General features: G+C 46.8%; 1 protein-coding gene across 1 annotated transcript in view; it reads left to right on the top strand.

Annotated features, from left to right (window-relative positions):
* SAMD11 (sterile alpha motif domain containing 11) overlaps nucleotides 1–15,954 on the top strand; it is a 125,730-nt gene that overhangs the window by 53,874 nt on the left and 55,902 nt on the right. Inside the window, 1 exon segment of the mRNA XM_049817048.1 lies at nucleotides 14,977–15,101. Within this exon segment, the coding sequence (XP_049673005.1) occupies nucleotides 14,977–15,101 (125 nt within the window).

The following is a 15,954-nucleotide window of genomic DNA, read 5'->3' as shown; positions in this document are numbered from 1 at the left end:
TCTGGCTCTATGCTATAGAATATATGGTTTCCTTTTATCTGTTGGATCTAAACCCCCCAAAAGACTGGTACTGGCAGGAAGCAAAGTTGTTCTTGACATCATCTTGCTGGAAGGCACTGATGAAATTTAGTTCTAGAAGTTGCGCTTATTCCTGAACTCCACAGAGGCTGCTGGCAGGAAGTTCCCCAAGGCCCATGTGAGTGGGTGAATTAGACTTGGGATGTTCATGGAGTCATGTAGAGCAGGGTTACCTGAGCAGCTTTTGCTTCTCCCTTTCCTGTAGGGATAAGGCCAGACAAGGCCTTATCTGTGGCCTTGTTTGTGCAGATTCTGGAATGAACATACTCGTAGGGAAGAACGGATCAACAGGGAGGAGAAAATCAGTACCTATTGGTTTGCTGAAAACTATTATTTAATCTGAAATAATTATTTTATCGTTATTTCATTAGCAGTACTTTTTGCTCTTGTATTCATTCCCAGGAAGCTTCATTTGGCTATAGGGACAGGTTAGGGAAAGGAGACCAGTTATGTACTAGCAGAGATTCAGAGGAATGGTAAAGGTGAGTAGGTAGCTGATTTAGCTTTAGCTAATTTTTAGCTTTCATTTTCAAGATAGAAGAATACAATTCTATTTCAAATAAGGTAGATGAGAAAAGCTGTTGGATACCTACAAGAAAGAGAGAATGTTTATACAAGAGTAATGTTCTTCATATTTATCCCCAGTGTGTTGTCGGCTCTAGTTTATCTATGATGGGTGGGTGGGGGGGTATAATGGAACTTTCGTAGGGCAACTGAAAGGATTCTGGATAAACCGAGCGTGAGAAGGCATCTTAAGACCTTGGTATATTGTTGAGATATACATAGGCTTGGTAACAGCTTTGGGGAGGCATTCTTGATATATTTCAGCTGCATACAGCAATCGAAAAGAGAATCATATCCTTCTGCTTTTAGATGGTATGTTGGATCAAAACTTCAAGGGCATGTTTCTGGAATAGAAGGTTTTCTGACCTCCCTCTTCACACCCTACTGTGAAATTGAAAGGATTCAAATGTAAGTTGGATATGTGAGTGATTCCTGTAGATCATCAGTTCCCACTGTTCATTGTCTAAACTTATACCATATCACCCATTTAAAATCGCTCATCTGAGTATTTTAATATTTCATCAGTTCAAAGCAGGCAGCTTAATGAATTGAGAAAATGAGGAGAATTTGGGATATTCAGAAAGACCTTATATCCATTAGGCACACCAGCTGCGTGTCAGCGACACATTCTTTTTATTGGCTGAGCAAAACATTTCTATTTGTCTGTTACTGAGGAACATTGGAACGCAGCATCTAGACAAGTCCAAAACTTCAGGGAACGCTCTACATGTCAGCAGGACAGGCCCATTGATTTTGGTGCAAGTCAGACATGCCAGAAAACCTGTCAGGAGAAAAATCAGGACCTCCAGGCTGCCTGGTGCTGCAGGCAGAGGAATTGTTTGGCCCTTACCCGCACTTGCATGCGTGCATCAGGAGCAGCTGCTTGGCTTAGAGCGTGAGGCCGGGTGTGACTTGGATTCTGACAAGTAACAGAATTTGAGAAGTATTTTTTAAGGGACCAGTTTGGAGATCCAGCATGGGAGACCTAGGAACTTGGGGAAATTTGGGGTAAGCAGGGATGATTAAGTTGGTGTTAATGAGAAAATGGGGAACTTAGAGAAGGGTTTATAAATCTGCATGAGGAGACACTGAAGCTCTAGGATGAAGGAGGGATCCAATGTGAGCTGCAGGAGTCCGTGAAGCAGGGAGTCCTGGAGGTTGATTCACAAGGTCTGTATAAGGAGGAGGCAGGGGAAGAGCAGAACGGAGGCAGTTTTAGGTATTCATGAAACGCACTTGACTTACAATAAGGGAGCGTGACAAGTATGTGACACCCCACCCTCCAATGGCATTTCTGCTTGCCATGGTTGCCTTCGTTATTCTCTTAGTGAAACTTTTTTTATTAGTGGCCAAGGTGAGCTGCAGCCCGTGCTTGGGGAGGGAGTGATCAATAGCATGGGCTTGATGGATGTTCAGAGGAAAAAAGTACAGACACTTGTAGTGGTTGTGGCAGATGAGCCGATGAAGATGGACCATTGTGGAAAATCCTTCTGAACTCTGGTGAATTTGTGTTGGGTTGCTTCCCAACAAGTGTGTGCGTAGAAGGTAGAAGTCAAAGATGTTTTCAAGGGACTAGTCATGTGTGTACTTGGATGCATATCTGCACTAAGAAAAAATGGCAGGCGGGAAAAAAAGAGTCTGTAACTAACCTTCAAGTCTGTAACTAACCTTCAGGCTTCTTGCCAGCTCGGAGTACTGGGTTCCGTGTCCTTAGGAGAGAAAAATAGCACAAGATCTTCACGTTTCCTGCCTCAGAAGAGAGCCGGGGGCAGTGAGGCTGGCAGAAAGAGCAGGAGACTGCAGTGAACAGCAATGCAAGCATCACAGGGGGATGGTGCTTCCCAGGAGCTGCACCTTGCCAGTGAGGGTCTTGCACAGTGCTTAGACCATGCTTTCGTAATGCCTATACTTTGTACAACTCTGGGTGAGGTGTCTCATCTGGAAGGCCGGTGTATCCTGCTGGTGATGGAGGAGCAGTAAAGTGACTGACTGTGTTTAGGGTTTTCCCTACCTTGTTTGGATTCAGGCTCTCATTATTTCTAATGCTTATTGCCCTTCTCCTTTTCTCAGAAGTCACCGTGCTCCTTTATCCTGCTGCACAGTAAGCTTTTTGGCTCCAAGATTACAGCTGTGGTGGAAATGCAGGATTCAAGATGCACTAGGCCCGTCCGATAGTTTTTCAAACTCAGAAGCCCTATCTGCATTACTGCAGGCAGGAGGGGAAATCTGAGGCTAAAATGTCTAGCATGGGCATACCCGTTGCCAAATGCTTTTGTGCTACCTTAGCGGATGGGCGCATGTCAAAACCAGCTATCAGAATAAGGTGCCAATAATGATAGACTGGGCGTGCACTTCATCTCAGTGCTCTTTCTCTTCCCCATCTCCAGTCCAGCATCAATGTGGTATAGTTCCATCTTATTTTTATTTATGGGCTTGCAGAGAATCAAATGACAAAGCAGGATTACAATAAAAACATCTTTATACTGATTTCCACCTAATTTTGGAGTTGCCAGCTCTACTGATCATTTTTATGAACTGTCATGAGCATTAATGAAATTTTATGAGCATTTTTCTTGGGACATTGCAGGATGATTTTTTCAAGATAAGTCTGTAGGGAGGATTAGGGCTATATTGCCCATGGTTGGGGTCGGGATTTTGAGGCCTCTCAGCTCTCCCCCAGTTGGTAAAACTTGTTTACCCTTCCCTCTTTCTTATTTTTCCTTCCCTCCCCTTTTTGCCTGTGTCTGATGGGTGACATCTTATTAGAAGGTGGAAATACCCAGAGGCAGAAGTGGGGTGCTGGTAAATTGTTGTCTGTCAAGGTCTATCAGGACTGATATCTAAGAAGGACAGAGAGCGACTGAGAGTTTTTTTTTTAATCAACGATGAAGTTTTAAAAGGCAACCTAAAGACTGAGCAATAAAAATATAACCAAGAAGGCCAAGGAATGAGAGGCAACTGTGCCCTGAGCTTTGCCTACTGAAAATCATGCTTGTCTTCTGTCTAGATTGCAAAATTCTCACGGGGTACAGCTTCCTCCTGTGGCAGTGGAGGTAGGTGGGAGGCTTTCCACTGGCTTCAGCAGGCCCCCAGCTGGATTCCTGAATAACAGGGCCAGTTTGCACTTGGTTGAGCATGTGAAAGTGCTTTTGAACACATTGCTGGCTACAGACGTCATTCGCCAGGTAGACGCGGGGTCTGGGTTTTTGCAGCAAATAGGCAAGTTGGAGATAGGAGCCAGAAAACGCATCACAAGGTAGCTTGCCTCCCAGCAGTTTGCCACATTGCAATTCATGAAGTGGCAGGTCAGAGGAGCTGAGGCTTCCCAGCTTATGCCAGAGAGGTCCTGGAGTGCGAGAAGTGGGATGAGAAGAGGCAGTAAGGCAGAGAGAGGTCTGGAGGAAGGAGGCAGCCCCTCCGCTCCTCAGAGATGCACATACATATGCTGGCTTGCATCCAGCTTCTTTGCCTGGGGCTTATCTGCCTATCTCTGATGGAAAAGTGACACAGCCTGTCAGCGGGTCATGCTGCCTATTGTTTAACAGTGAAACAAACTCTGCTGCTCCCCCTTACACCTCCCCTCCCCGGCCCCATCCACTTCTTTATTAGTCACCTGATCAGAGCCTTCAAATCCTTGACCCAAATCCTCCTGTGCCCAGCTTTAGGTCTTATCCTGCTCTGGCTGTTCTGTCCACTGTCGACCTGAGAGGAAAGGTATTGGCTGTGTGCTGTGTGATTAGGGAGATGGTGGTGGATGTTTTGAGCTGTGTGCAAGGTGATAAGCAGGAGCGAGGGAGGAGGGGAAGAGCCCTTGATAGGTCTGAGCTGCGAGCTTTCCCTGATCCGCATCCCTTCCCTGTTTCTGCTGACTCAGTGACCCTAGTTTTACTGCCTGGGAGTGTCAGAGGCAGTGACCTTGCCTGTCTGCTCAAGGACCTCTGGTACTCAAAGGCCATGCCAGGGCAAACCAAGACATGCTGAGGAGAAAGTTATTTTTGCAGAATTTCTTATCCCAAGACGACTCTCAGCTCTGCCGGACTGGAAGATGGTTAATCCTGCACTGATTTGGTGCTGCGTGTGTGGCAGGGAGTCAGAGCGGTCATCTTGTGAAACGTGCTTCTTTCCATCTGCGTAGGAAGGTTTACATACTAGTAAGGAAGAAGCTGAGAGGATTCATCACCTCTTGGGAATAAACAGATTATTTTACCCCCAGAGCACTCGAATCAGTGTGGTCGGGGTTCTGAGATGGAGGGTCTCTGCTTGCTTCCTGGTGGGCAGAGACACAGGTCACACATTTTTTTCACTCTGAGCTGCCACTATTAACTGGGAGTACGATAGGGTGATTTTCTGACAGGTTCTGTGCAGGAGGTCAGACGAGGTAGATATAACTGTCCCTTCTGGGGCTTAAAATCAATGAATCTGTGATTAAATGGCCCACAGAGGCTGGACAGTGCAGGTTAAGGGAAAAGTAGTGATACTGGTGGCATTTTATGTGGGCGCTGCGGTCAGGTATTTCTCTTTGGGCAGCACAATGGCCAGCAATCCCCAGGTCATGTCTGTCTTTCTAGGTCCTTTTAACGAGCCCCAGATTTACCTGCGCACAGCAGGGAGACAGAAGGTGGATTTTTTTTCAAGGGCTGGGCTGGAGTGCCTATTTTTCTTTGGAAATTGGTTATTAATTTTGTTTTGGGTTTTAAAAAAAGCTAACTAAAAAATATGAGAGCCTTTGAGTGGCTATTTTACACCAGTCCTGACATTACATAGTTGTGCTGTTACATAAGGTTGTTTCTCAGAGCTATAATGATGCAACAGTATTTATAGACCAATCTGGGTTTTCCTTTTAATGGCTTCCATAAAAAGCTCATTATTCCCTTCATACAGTCACTGACTGATTTACATGCTTGTCCTGTCCCTGGGCGTATGCTCCAGTTTGGGTAGCCCTGAGCGACACACTCACACTGTCTGCTTGTTGCTAAATGAGTCTGACAACAGTCTGGCTGTGACACGGCTCTGATCCTTACACCACAAACTTGTCTTTTGGGGAGATGGTGAGGAGAGGGGAGAGGAGGTCAGCAGAGAAGAAAAAGAATCCCTTGTGTTTCTGCAGGTTCTGGCAATACTGTCATCTCCTTGGAGCCGCAAAGCCTCTGTCATTGCTGGCGTATCGACCTGGCCAGGCAAGGGACTTGGCCTGGCTAGAGTGGGTGCGTATGGCATGTAGAAGAAGGTCACTGCAGAGTAAGGGGAGTCTGCGAATCTGTTACCTGAGCCAGGGGTACCATTGAAATATACTCTTGAACTGGAGTTGCGTCCAGTCAGGCTGAGAGTGAGGAGGAAGAAGAAACCCCATGTGTGGTCCTCGGAGCGACGTAGGAGGGTTTGTGTGGAGGATGCATGGGTGCACACCTGCGCCGATTTCCACTTCCCCTGGCTTAATCAATGTCCTTGCGTCTTTTCCCCTGCAAGCCCTGACATTCCTCCTTTTGCATATTGGATTTTTTTTTTCTTTATTGTAGGGAGGGGCAGAGGGTCGGGACAGTTTTATGGCAACTGTATTGATCAGTAAAATTTAATATAATCCCTGCACTTACTGTGTGATCGTTAAGGGGATGGAGAGCCAGTGAAACATATTTAAAAAGAAATATTTTTCGGTTTTATTTCCTCCCATGCTACTTTTCTGAGTCTCTCTTCTCTTCCAAACCTGGCATCAATCTCCTTACTTTGCATCCCTTCAAAGACAGGCATGCATTTTTGACCGGGTTTTCCCAGTTTGCCTTTGATTTGATCAAGTATTAGGAAAAGACTTGCCCAGTCTGGTCCGGTGCTGAATTCATTCACCATTTCCTCAGTTAACTGTCTTGCAGTTTCTAGATCTATGCAATTTTGTGTCTACTGAGAATATCACTCCCTCTTTTTTATCTCAGATATATCTGGAACTCTTATTGCTGAAGTACCAGATTGCCTCTCGGTGTCTAATGCCTCCCACTCACACAGTGCCCCTGTGCATCCCCATGTGTGTGGAGAACAGCAGCACAAAGCGGTTAACTGACATGCCAGCAAAGTCTGGGCAGGAAACTGGAGCAGAAAAATGACAGCTTGAGTTTCGAACTTGTGCTAAATATCCTAACCACTGGAGCAGCCTTCTTTGGGTACTGCAGAGTGGTGCTGCGCCGCAGGTGAAATACCTCCTCTGCAGAGTGACCTGCGCTTTTTTATGCCTGATACCAAGCACTGAAAGGTTACTGTATGTGATCTTGCAGCTCAGAGCAAGGGCAGAGCAAACCCTGTCTGCCAGCAGGATGGACAATCTCTAAGAGGCACACAGGGCTCATTCTGGCTCGCCCTGCGAGGAGGATGGGGCATGGCATTTGTACTGAGGTTACTGTTACTATTGCCTCCTTATTTTGGAGAGGTCTGCAGCCAACAGAGAGGCAGCCGCTACTGAAAATTATTTAAATTTTGACCAAATTTTCTCCACCCGCTCTCCCTCCCCCTCTTTGCAATCACTCTTTGCAGTCACTTTGAGCAGCGTGTTGCGAAAATCACCAGACCCTGCGGGCGCCTGGCTGCCTCTGCTAGATGCAGAGACTCTGACACTGATTTATATTTTGGTTAATTGTCTCCATCCATTAGTCTCCTCATCCTTCTCCTTGTTAAAGATGCAGTTGCTGCTAATGTCTTTAAATGAAACACATTTAAAAGGCATTGCTCCCAGTCTGAAGCCGGCTTGGGTTAACAATCCCTGGAAGCTGCCACCTCCCGAGGATCTCGAGGGTGGTGTGTCTCCATTCAGGTGCCCTCCAAGGGCTGGGCAGCCCCGGCATTTGTCAGCACCTCCCTGCTTACCCTCACTCAAGGGGCCAAAAAGCCGAAGGGGCCAAGAGACTGAGGTGTCTGCCCCATTTGTTTACTCCTCTCTGTAAGTCACTGCACGCTGAATGTGCTAGCAGGGCTGGCTCCAGAACCAGGCTGGGAAGATGGCTTTCAGCAGATGTAAGGGACTGGTTTGCTGGGGCGTTTGAGATTGAGGAGAGGCGACTGGAGTGAGGGTCCAAATGCTGGTCAGCAGGAGGACCAGCGGGCAAGACAGGACCAGAAGGGGTCTTGGAGCAATAGCTGCTGGCTTCAAACACTGCCAGTCGGAGGGTTATGGTGCAGATGTTGCTCAAAAAAAGATTATTGTTCCCAGAAGTCAGTCACACAGGATTGCTGCATGTCTGGTTACCACAGCCTCCCTAAAAGGGCTCGCTCCTAATTAATTTCTACATCCCCAGGGATGGCCGCAGTTAGCAAATCTGACAGTTCGGTGGCAGTCCCTCTGATGGACTTCTCCTTCCTTGAGCACAGGTTGTGGCTCGTTAGCTAGACTAGAAGACATTGCTCATGCAATGTGTGCCAGAGATGATAGTACTGCCGGTTTAGCTGTTGTCCTGCAGGTGCTTCTCCGCGGACTCCACAGATGAGTCAATGGATTACTGCGGCATCTTGTCCCAAACAGACACCTTCTGTCTGGGTGACGTTTCCACCAGTTGTTGATGTGGCTGTCTCTCCCCTTGAGTGCCTTTTCCTGTAAGCAACGCGGCTATCAAATGACCACCGGTGGACCATTATAGTGCCATTACAGAAAGTCTCATCAGAACAACCAGCTTTGGGGGAGACAGAGGACCAGTTAGTTCCATTAAACATAGACAGTGCAGCAATCAAAGCATTCGTAGAGAACATTAGCGACGTTTTTTTTTTCCTCCAGTGGTAATTTTTGCAGCCATTAGTTATTAGTATGTCTCATTGCTGCTTTGCAGAGCAGGCTCCTTATATCAGAGCATTGGGATGTGACAGGGAATTTAAGACCCATCTCTGATCTGTATCTGAGCTGCACAGTTATCCGTGTTGTCCTGACTATACTCCCGGAGTCCTGCACCAATGTTCATTGGGTTTGGGTATGAGGTTTTAGGATGAGAAAGACTTTTTTTGTTGTTTCCCAGACCGAACGTGGAACCTGCAGCACATGCCTCCTATGCTGTGCTCCCCTGCAGTTTTCTTGTGTTGCCAGTGTAGCAGGTCAAGTGTACAGTGTTTTCAGAAATACCCTGCAAGGTCAGGTGGCCATTCTGTTAGAGAGCAGCTTTCATTTCATATTACATCCAAGTAAAGGAGCCATTTGGACATGGCCTTTAAAGCTTTGTGGTTGCTGCTTGCAGCATGCACGGCCTGAGTTGTGGTGCACTGGTGAGCTGCTCGGTTGCCTGTGGCTTAGGCACAACCCTTATCACAGCTTTCCTGCATTCCTGTTAAATGGATCTGTTGCTCCTGTGCCCTCTCTTCATTAGGGTTTGAAAATTGCCCAAGCCATAATAATATCCAGCCACTTCTCCGACTGTTGCTTTTGGCAGCAAGACAGAGCCTAGTGGCAGAATGGGAATTCTGTTGGATGGAAAGCAGCTTGCGAAAGCCTAGGACATTCTTTTCGGTGGATAAATGGGCAAGGAAGAAGCACGATAGATAAATGGCGTGTTTGGTGGGATGGTTACTTCTCCGATGCTACACGGAGCATAGTAATAAATGGGCACTTACACATCACCACTGCCAGCTTTATTCCTTGTTAAAGTGTGTTCCTTTTGAGGCCAGGTTCATTACAAGGTCTGTGCCCCTTCCAGCTCTTCTCAAAGCTACAGGGTAGGCCTTGAGGGACGTCTACAGCGCTGTTAGGTAGCTGCTACCTTTCCTTTATTTCTTAGTAGGAGGAACATCTTTGTGAAGATGGGATCTCACTTCTTTGTCAGCAGTCATCACACAGTTCTTTGCCATCTCATACAGTCTCATCTTTTTTTAACATTTTATTCCTCTCCACAGCTGCTAAGTATGATGTTGCAAAAACAGGACGATGGATTCAAATGAATCCATCAACAGCAACGAGCAACAGCACATCAGCTGTAATTGAAAGCAACAACAGGAATTTATCTTTACTAGACATGTTTAGATTCGCTGTTCAGATAGAGGACAGGGCAAATTTTAGCGTTCTGGTTGGAGGTTAAATGTGTATTGGATTTAAAGTTCAGACTCCAAACTCTTGTAGTGCTGTAAGTTCTCTCGTAAAACTTTGCCCGCCAAAATAGCAGAAATACCAGAAAAACACATCTTGTGATCGGAGCTTCGATCAACCTGAGCCAGTTATCAGAAGAATGGTCTTACGAGACTGTCAGTTAACACTAAGTCACTTCCCAGTCTGAAAGCAAATCTGGATGTGGCCAACCGGCCACGTGCCCTCTGGAATCCCTGACAGTAAGTACTCAGCTTTCTACCCTTCGTTTTACTGCAAGAGCAAAACTTGCTGCTACGAGATGGAAGCGCCCAGACAGTCATGCCTCTCAGAACATGTTCCCCTGCTGCTTGGAAACATACCTGTATTACTGCGGGTCCCTAAACCATTAATTACCAAACCCCATGCAAACTGGATGTTGCCATGGCAACCTGCAGCCCTACAGAAGGCTATTTGTCTCCTCCTTGACCTTTCAGGAGATCTGTATCTTGCTCAAGCCCCCTTCTCTAATCCGGTTTTTAAAATATAATATTATGCTACTGAAAGGGATCAGACCTTTAATCTGATTGTGTGTGCATGTGTCAGTGCATGTATGGGGGAGCGCCTGCATTAACAGGCGCCCAGCAGCGGCTCGGAGACGAGACAAAGGAAAAGCGGAGTGTGACTCTGCCCTGCTGGGGCTGCAAGTGAGCACCTGGGTGGAATTATTGGCTTCAGCACGCAGATGGGGGAATCCTCTCCATGGGAAGGGCCGTCCCTAGTGTGGGTTCCTTCCCACCGAGGTCAAGCAAGAACTGTGCCTTTGCTGATGAGGAATTTTGCAGAGGGAATGCCGTCACAGCCATTTCAGTTTCCCTCCCAGTGAGTCTACGTCCCTGCCTTCAGCTGCATTAGTCACTGTGCCAGGCCAAGAAGCCGAGTTTTAGGCATTACTACGTGTATGTCGGTATCCCCAAAGTGCGTGTTCCGGATCTTGACCTGAGGTCCTGCAAGCTGGATATTCTTTTCCCAGTTGTATTCCCTCCAAAGGAGGGATCTTTAATCCTGCATTGGCTCTGCCTGCTGGAGCCCTGAGCCCGCGAATTTGTTGCCTGTTCTGTATATGACAGGATTACTGCGAGCAAGTTAGGTGGTGTGTAAACCCGGAGGAACAAATAGCCTTTTCCCCAAGAGACTTGCTGTCTTTTGAAAACCCTGTCCTGCGTTGCGAGCAAGTTGAACACACAGAGAATACCCTGTCACCTGGGCTGAGAGAGGGGGTCTTGTTTCTGCACTGTGCCACTTGTTCAGGTTGCCCTTTGCGCTGCTCAGCTCCGTGCGTCGCGAGCCGGCCGCCCAGCCGCCTCTGCGAGATGGGCTTTGGTGGGTGCTGGGCTGGCCCTTTTTGTACAGAACGTGGCTACAAAAGTCCGGAGCCGACAGGCGCGAGGGATGAGACTGAGGAATCGGGGACCGGTTAGTCAAAGGGAATTGAAACACAGGGCGGAGGGCCAGCATTGCCGCCTGGCAGTGCCGGGACTGCCCAGCACAGGTGTGGGCACTAACCCAGCACAGGTGCTCCCCATTCCACAGACCTGCCGGCATTTGCTGGGCAACTGGGCCGCTCTGCTGAGGGGAGAACGCTGTGCAGCGCACTGTTTGCCTTCGGAAGGAGGTAAGTGGTTTGTTGAATTTTTCGGATAGGTGTTTTCTGTGGAGAAACGTGCTAGGATTTTTATGGCAAATGGATGACGCAGGGTTGAGGTAGGTGTTTGCCTGCTTTGTGTTGTAGGGCTGGTGTTCCCCTTAGGGCTGGGGGCTAGGGGAGGGCCTGGGCGGGACTGAGTTGCGAAGGAGTTTGGCCAGGCTGGAGTTGTAACTCGTATTTTGCAACTCCTCGGTGTATGGACCAAGCAGATCTCTCAAAGCCTGGGGTATTCTGCTGTCTTTTGTCCTCCTGCTGGGCAAACCAGCAGGAGACAATGTGATTTCAGGGTTGGGAGCGGAGTTGCAGTGTGCAGTCCAAAGTAGTGAGTGTGCAAAAGCAGGTAATTTCTGAAAATGGCTGGTAGCTGGGCAGAGCCCTTCTTCCTGGCTAAAGCACTGAGTAGGCTGGTGGAGTACCTGAAGAACTAAGACTTGCTTAAAAGTTGAATTTGCAGTACCTTTATTAAAATGACATTGGGATGAAAGCAGTTAGTGGGACTTTGCTCTGTGGAGGTTCAGGAGGGTTTCTCGTGAAAATTAGGTTTGTTTAGCATCTCATGCAGTCACGAGTAAGGTGAATTTGGCAGAGTTGTCAGCTGCAGAACTAAAGCTGTGTCTTAGTCTGTTGATCCAACATGGTGGTAGAAAGTCCCCTGTGATCTAAGCAGAGCCTTACACAAGTATATCCCTTACTAGAGGGTCTGCATAATTACTGGAGTCTGCAGCTGTGTGGAGCTGTGTTTGCTGGGACCAGCTTGGCCTACAGTATTTAAAAAAAAAAAAAGGCTTAATGTCTTCACCTACACAGAAAGATATCTCAGTTTTTTGTAAGAAGCTCTGGTTACCATTCACTCTCTTTTCTCATACTAACACTGAGCCCCAGCTATAAGCTACCTCCCGTTGTGCCAGGCGTAGAACAAGCCAGAACAGAAGGGCAGTCTCTGCTTCAAACCTCCCATGCTCCAAGACAAAAGGAACAACTCTCGGGGACAGTTTGATGTGTTAAAAGCTGTCGCAGCCTGTTTGCCTTATCTCTAGTCTTTCTTCCCTTTCCTCCCAGTGTCACCTCTGCGTTCAGTTTGCCTTCTGCAAAGGTATTCTAGCAAAGTCATGTTTTCTTGGGATCCTGCCTAATTGTGTGAGTAGACTGAGTTGAATTCAAAGCCTGTAGAATGTACCTATCAGCCCTGTGGTATCTGCTTATGTGTGGAGTTATGACTTGCTAATGCACCATTGCATACCGTGATGATTTTAATTTTAAGGCCATGGAAAATCTCTTAAAAACACAAGATTGTTGGGGAAGGAAAAAAAAAAAAATCCCTTCTAGTGTGGTAATGTTTCTTTTCACGTAGATCTCCTGGTTTTAGTTTTCAGTGGCTATATTGCAGTGTTCTGCACTCTGTGTTTTGGAGAATCAAGTCATGTTAAGGAGTTGCTGTGCTCTTTTCCAGAAGGAGAGGCAGTTGCATTTTAGCGGTGGATAATACAATTCCTTCTCGTAGCTCTCTTAACGTGTTTACATATCAGAGGTGCTTTGGGCTCGATTGGGATGCAAGACACTCTGCAAATGCAAAGATGTAATTATCCCATTTTTCTCTTCCTACTCCCTGCCTTTCTCCCTCTGCACTTCTGGCTCATCTCCTCCGCCCTTTCCTGAGCATTGTGCTGATGGCAGCGTTTATCTGCATTTGTCCTCTGTCCCTGACATCCAGTTATTGATTGGCATGATTAAAAAGAACTGATAATCACTTCACATTAATCCCATAAATGACTTAAGACACCAAAATATTTGCATAATGCATCTTAAAGGTGGCAGCTAAAAGAGGATAAGACCCAAAACTGCTTGGCACAGGAGAAATGGGCTTCCCACTCACCTGTGGGCTTGCTTAAGTAATTAGCCTTCTGCTTGCATAAGGAGGAATCTGAACTGGTTTAGCGGAGGAAGATGCAATGGGTGCTCAAAGGCTTTGAGATCCGAGCATCCCATCTCATTGCCGAGATTGGGGCTGGGGGGAGCGCGCGGGGGGAGCAGCAGGGAACATGACAGCGGCTGCTGAAATGAGAGTCTGTTTTTGTCTGCTACATCTTGCGAAAATCTGGAGCCAGACACCCGCTGAAAGTACCTCTGTCTAAAGACTTTCTGTCATAAACTTATCTGATTAGCAGAGAGCTAGACGACAGATTAGCCCCTGCTTCTGCACTAGGGCTGGGCTCCCTGGAGCATTTGAGCAGATCTGCTCCTGGTGCTAGTGCTGATAGCCTGTAGGTGGGGGTGCAGCAGGTGGGGAGGAGGTAAGGGGGGATAAGAGGGGGATATTTAAAGGAAGATCCTTGCTAGGTAATTCTGCAGCTAATGCACCCTCCGTGTTGTCCTGCTGGTCCCAGGTGAGGACACTCTCCTCTGCACCAGTGAGTTGGTGGTCATGTGCTGTGTGTCCCAGCAGCACAGAGTGGGTGCACTCGTCATGTGAGTAGAGGTTGGGAGGGAGCTGTGGATGTGGGAGGGAGGGCAATATTTCTAATATGTCTAATTTTTTGTAAGTGACTCTGGTTCTTCTGGCTGTCTTCTTCCATTTAGAAAGAGGGGAGGAAGAAAAATAGCCACATTTAGCCTGGGGCAAGCACCTTGTGCTAGAAGGATGAGGGATTTAACATATACTGCAAACAAACAAAAGGGAGACGTTCCAGCATTTCCATTTAGTCTCATGTATACTTTTTAGCTTGCTCTTCCTCTTCAGTGTTTGTGTATCATTTATTCAGAAATATTTTGCAAGTGGATAGCGGTTTGCAAGCAAAAGCACTTGCCAGCTGAACTGCAGTGTCTGCTACGGTGAACGTCTTTTTGCGTTCTCCCTCTCCGTAGAAGGGGGGGGGGGGGGGAGGAGGAAAAAAAGACTAAACTAGCCTATTTAGCAGCAATCCGGTGCAAGGATAACAGGCAAAATAATGCTGAACTGCTCTAATGCATTCTCTTTTCCCAGAAGGAGGAGAGCATTGTTTCAGGATCTGCTAGAGAGAAGAGTTGAAAATTAGTTTTGTAAATAAATCTGTACCCTCAGCTCTGAGTAATGCCAATGTCCGGGTTTGTGGTGGGTTTCCCTCTAAAAAGAAAAACTACTATTCAAGTAAATAAAGTAGTCTTGTGTTCCAACAATGATGGAATGGAAAAACTTACTTCTTTTTTAAGAATAGAAGGGTGGCGACTGATAGAAAACTATCAGTTATTTCAGTTCAAGTTTCCTATTAATTCTGGAATAGATCTGCCAATTCCTACACTTTCAGTTTTTCCATCTGAGATGTAAGTTCTGGCCCACGCAAGTTATATCTGGCAAAACTGAAATCAGGAGCGCTGGCAGCTGCAGAGTCCTTTATGGGAAATGAGAGTGCTGTTTGGGAAGTGCTTTGCACTTAGTCTCCACTCCCCAAAACTAGAGGAGGTTACCTAGGAACCTGATGGGTAGGAGGGGGAGAACCTTTCTTGAAATACAGCTATGTCAGGGGCAAACAAAAGAATCTTGCGTGCGCACACACATACACTCATACACACAAAAATCAATTATGTGGTGGCAAATAGGATTTCCTTAACTTGGTGCTTTTCTGCTCTGTTGCAGCCGTGATAACGACCTTTCCACTATCATCTCCAACCTGCATCAGAGCCGTCAGCTCGTTATGCCAGAGACCCAGAGCCGCTGTGAATTCAAGAGAAACAGCGTTGACGTTGGCTTAGGAGCAGCAGGTAAGCAGCTGCAGCAGGTCCTGCTGGTTTGGGTTTGTTGACTTCCCTCCTCTCTCTTTCACTCCCTCATTTGTTCCTTTTTTCAGCAGCTGTTCTTTCTGTGGCTGTTTGTGTTCCACTTTGGAGTGAGCTATATGAAGGCTTTTAATATTCTGGCTAAAGATGAACATGGAAAAGATTTCATGGAGATGTTAAAGTCCTTTTGAGATCTCAGCCCTGTGTTATTCTCAAATCTAGCAGTCTGTGTTAAACTACTGGCAAAGGAGCTTGCGCTAGCAAAGAAGTGAAATGTCCCCAGGGTTACTGTCAAGTGAAGCAGAAAGGCCTTGCAGAGAGCATGGTTTGATTTGTAATTTCATTAATCAGAGGTTCCCCGTGCTGCCTCTGCGCCTGCCAACTCCTTTGTGAGCATGATTGTTAGGTTTTGTAGTACAATCTGGGTTTTGGGGGGGAAGTTCACCTGGTTTCAACTTAACGTGGTGAAACCAGAAATGCTCCTCTTGGATCCCGCACCATGCCTCTCTGGATGTCAGTAAGGGAGCTATGGACAAGGATGCTCTGTTGGTAGATATGCATCAGTCAGCAAGCGAGGCACTGGTAATAACCTAGAGATCTGCTTGTTTGCAGAATCTACAATTTACTTTTGATTATAAATAAAAGTTGAGGAAAAACTGGGAGTTCTGCTAGTTTTTATACTGAGTGATCCCTGTCCTTCCAAATCAGAATTGGATCTCTCTGTGTATGTTAATGTAGGCCTTTCTTGAAAATCTGTGTGTTTGTGGTTTTGTTCATGTTTTCTTGTAAGTCATTCTGTTGACTATGTAACTTAACCCAGGATCTGAAGGGAACATCA

Source organism: Accipiter gentilis, chromosome 1 (genome assembly GCF_929443795.1).
Source record: "Accipiter gentilis chromosome 1, bAccGen1.1, whole genome shotgun sequence".
Taxonomy (NCBI): Eukaryota; Metazoa; Chordata; class Aves; order Accipitriformes; family Accipitridae; genus Astur; species Astur gentilis.
The sequence above is the reverse complement of the archived record's forward strand: the minus strand, read 5'-3'. Positions and strand labels throughout refer to the sequence as shown.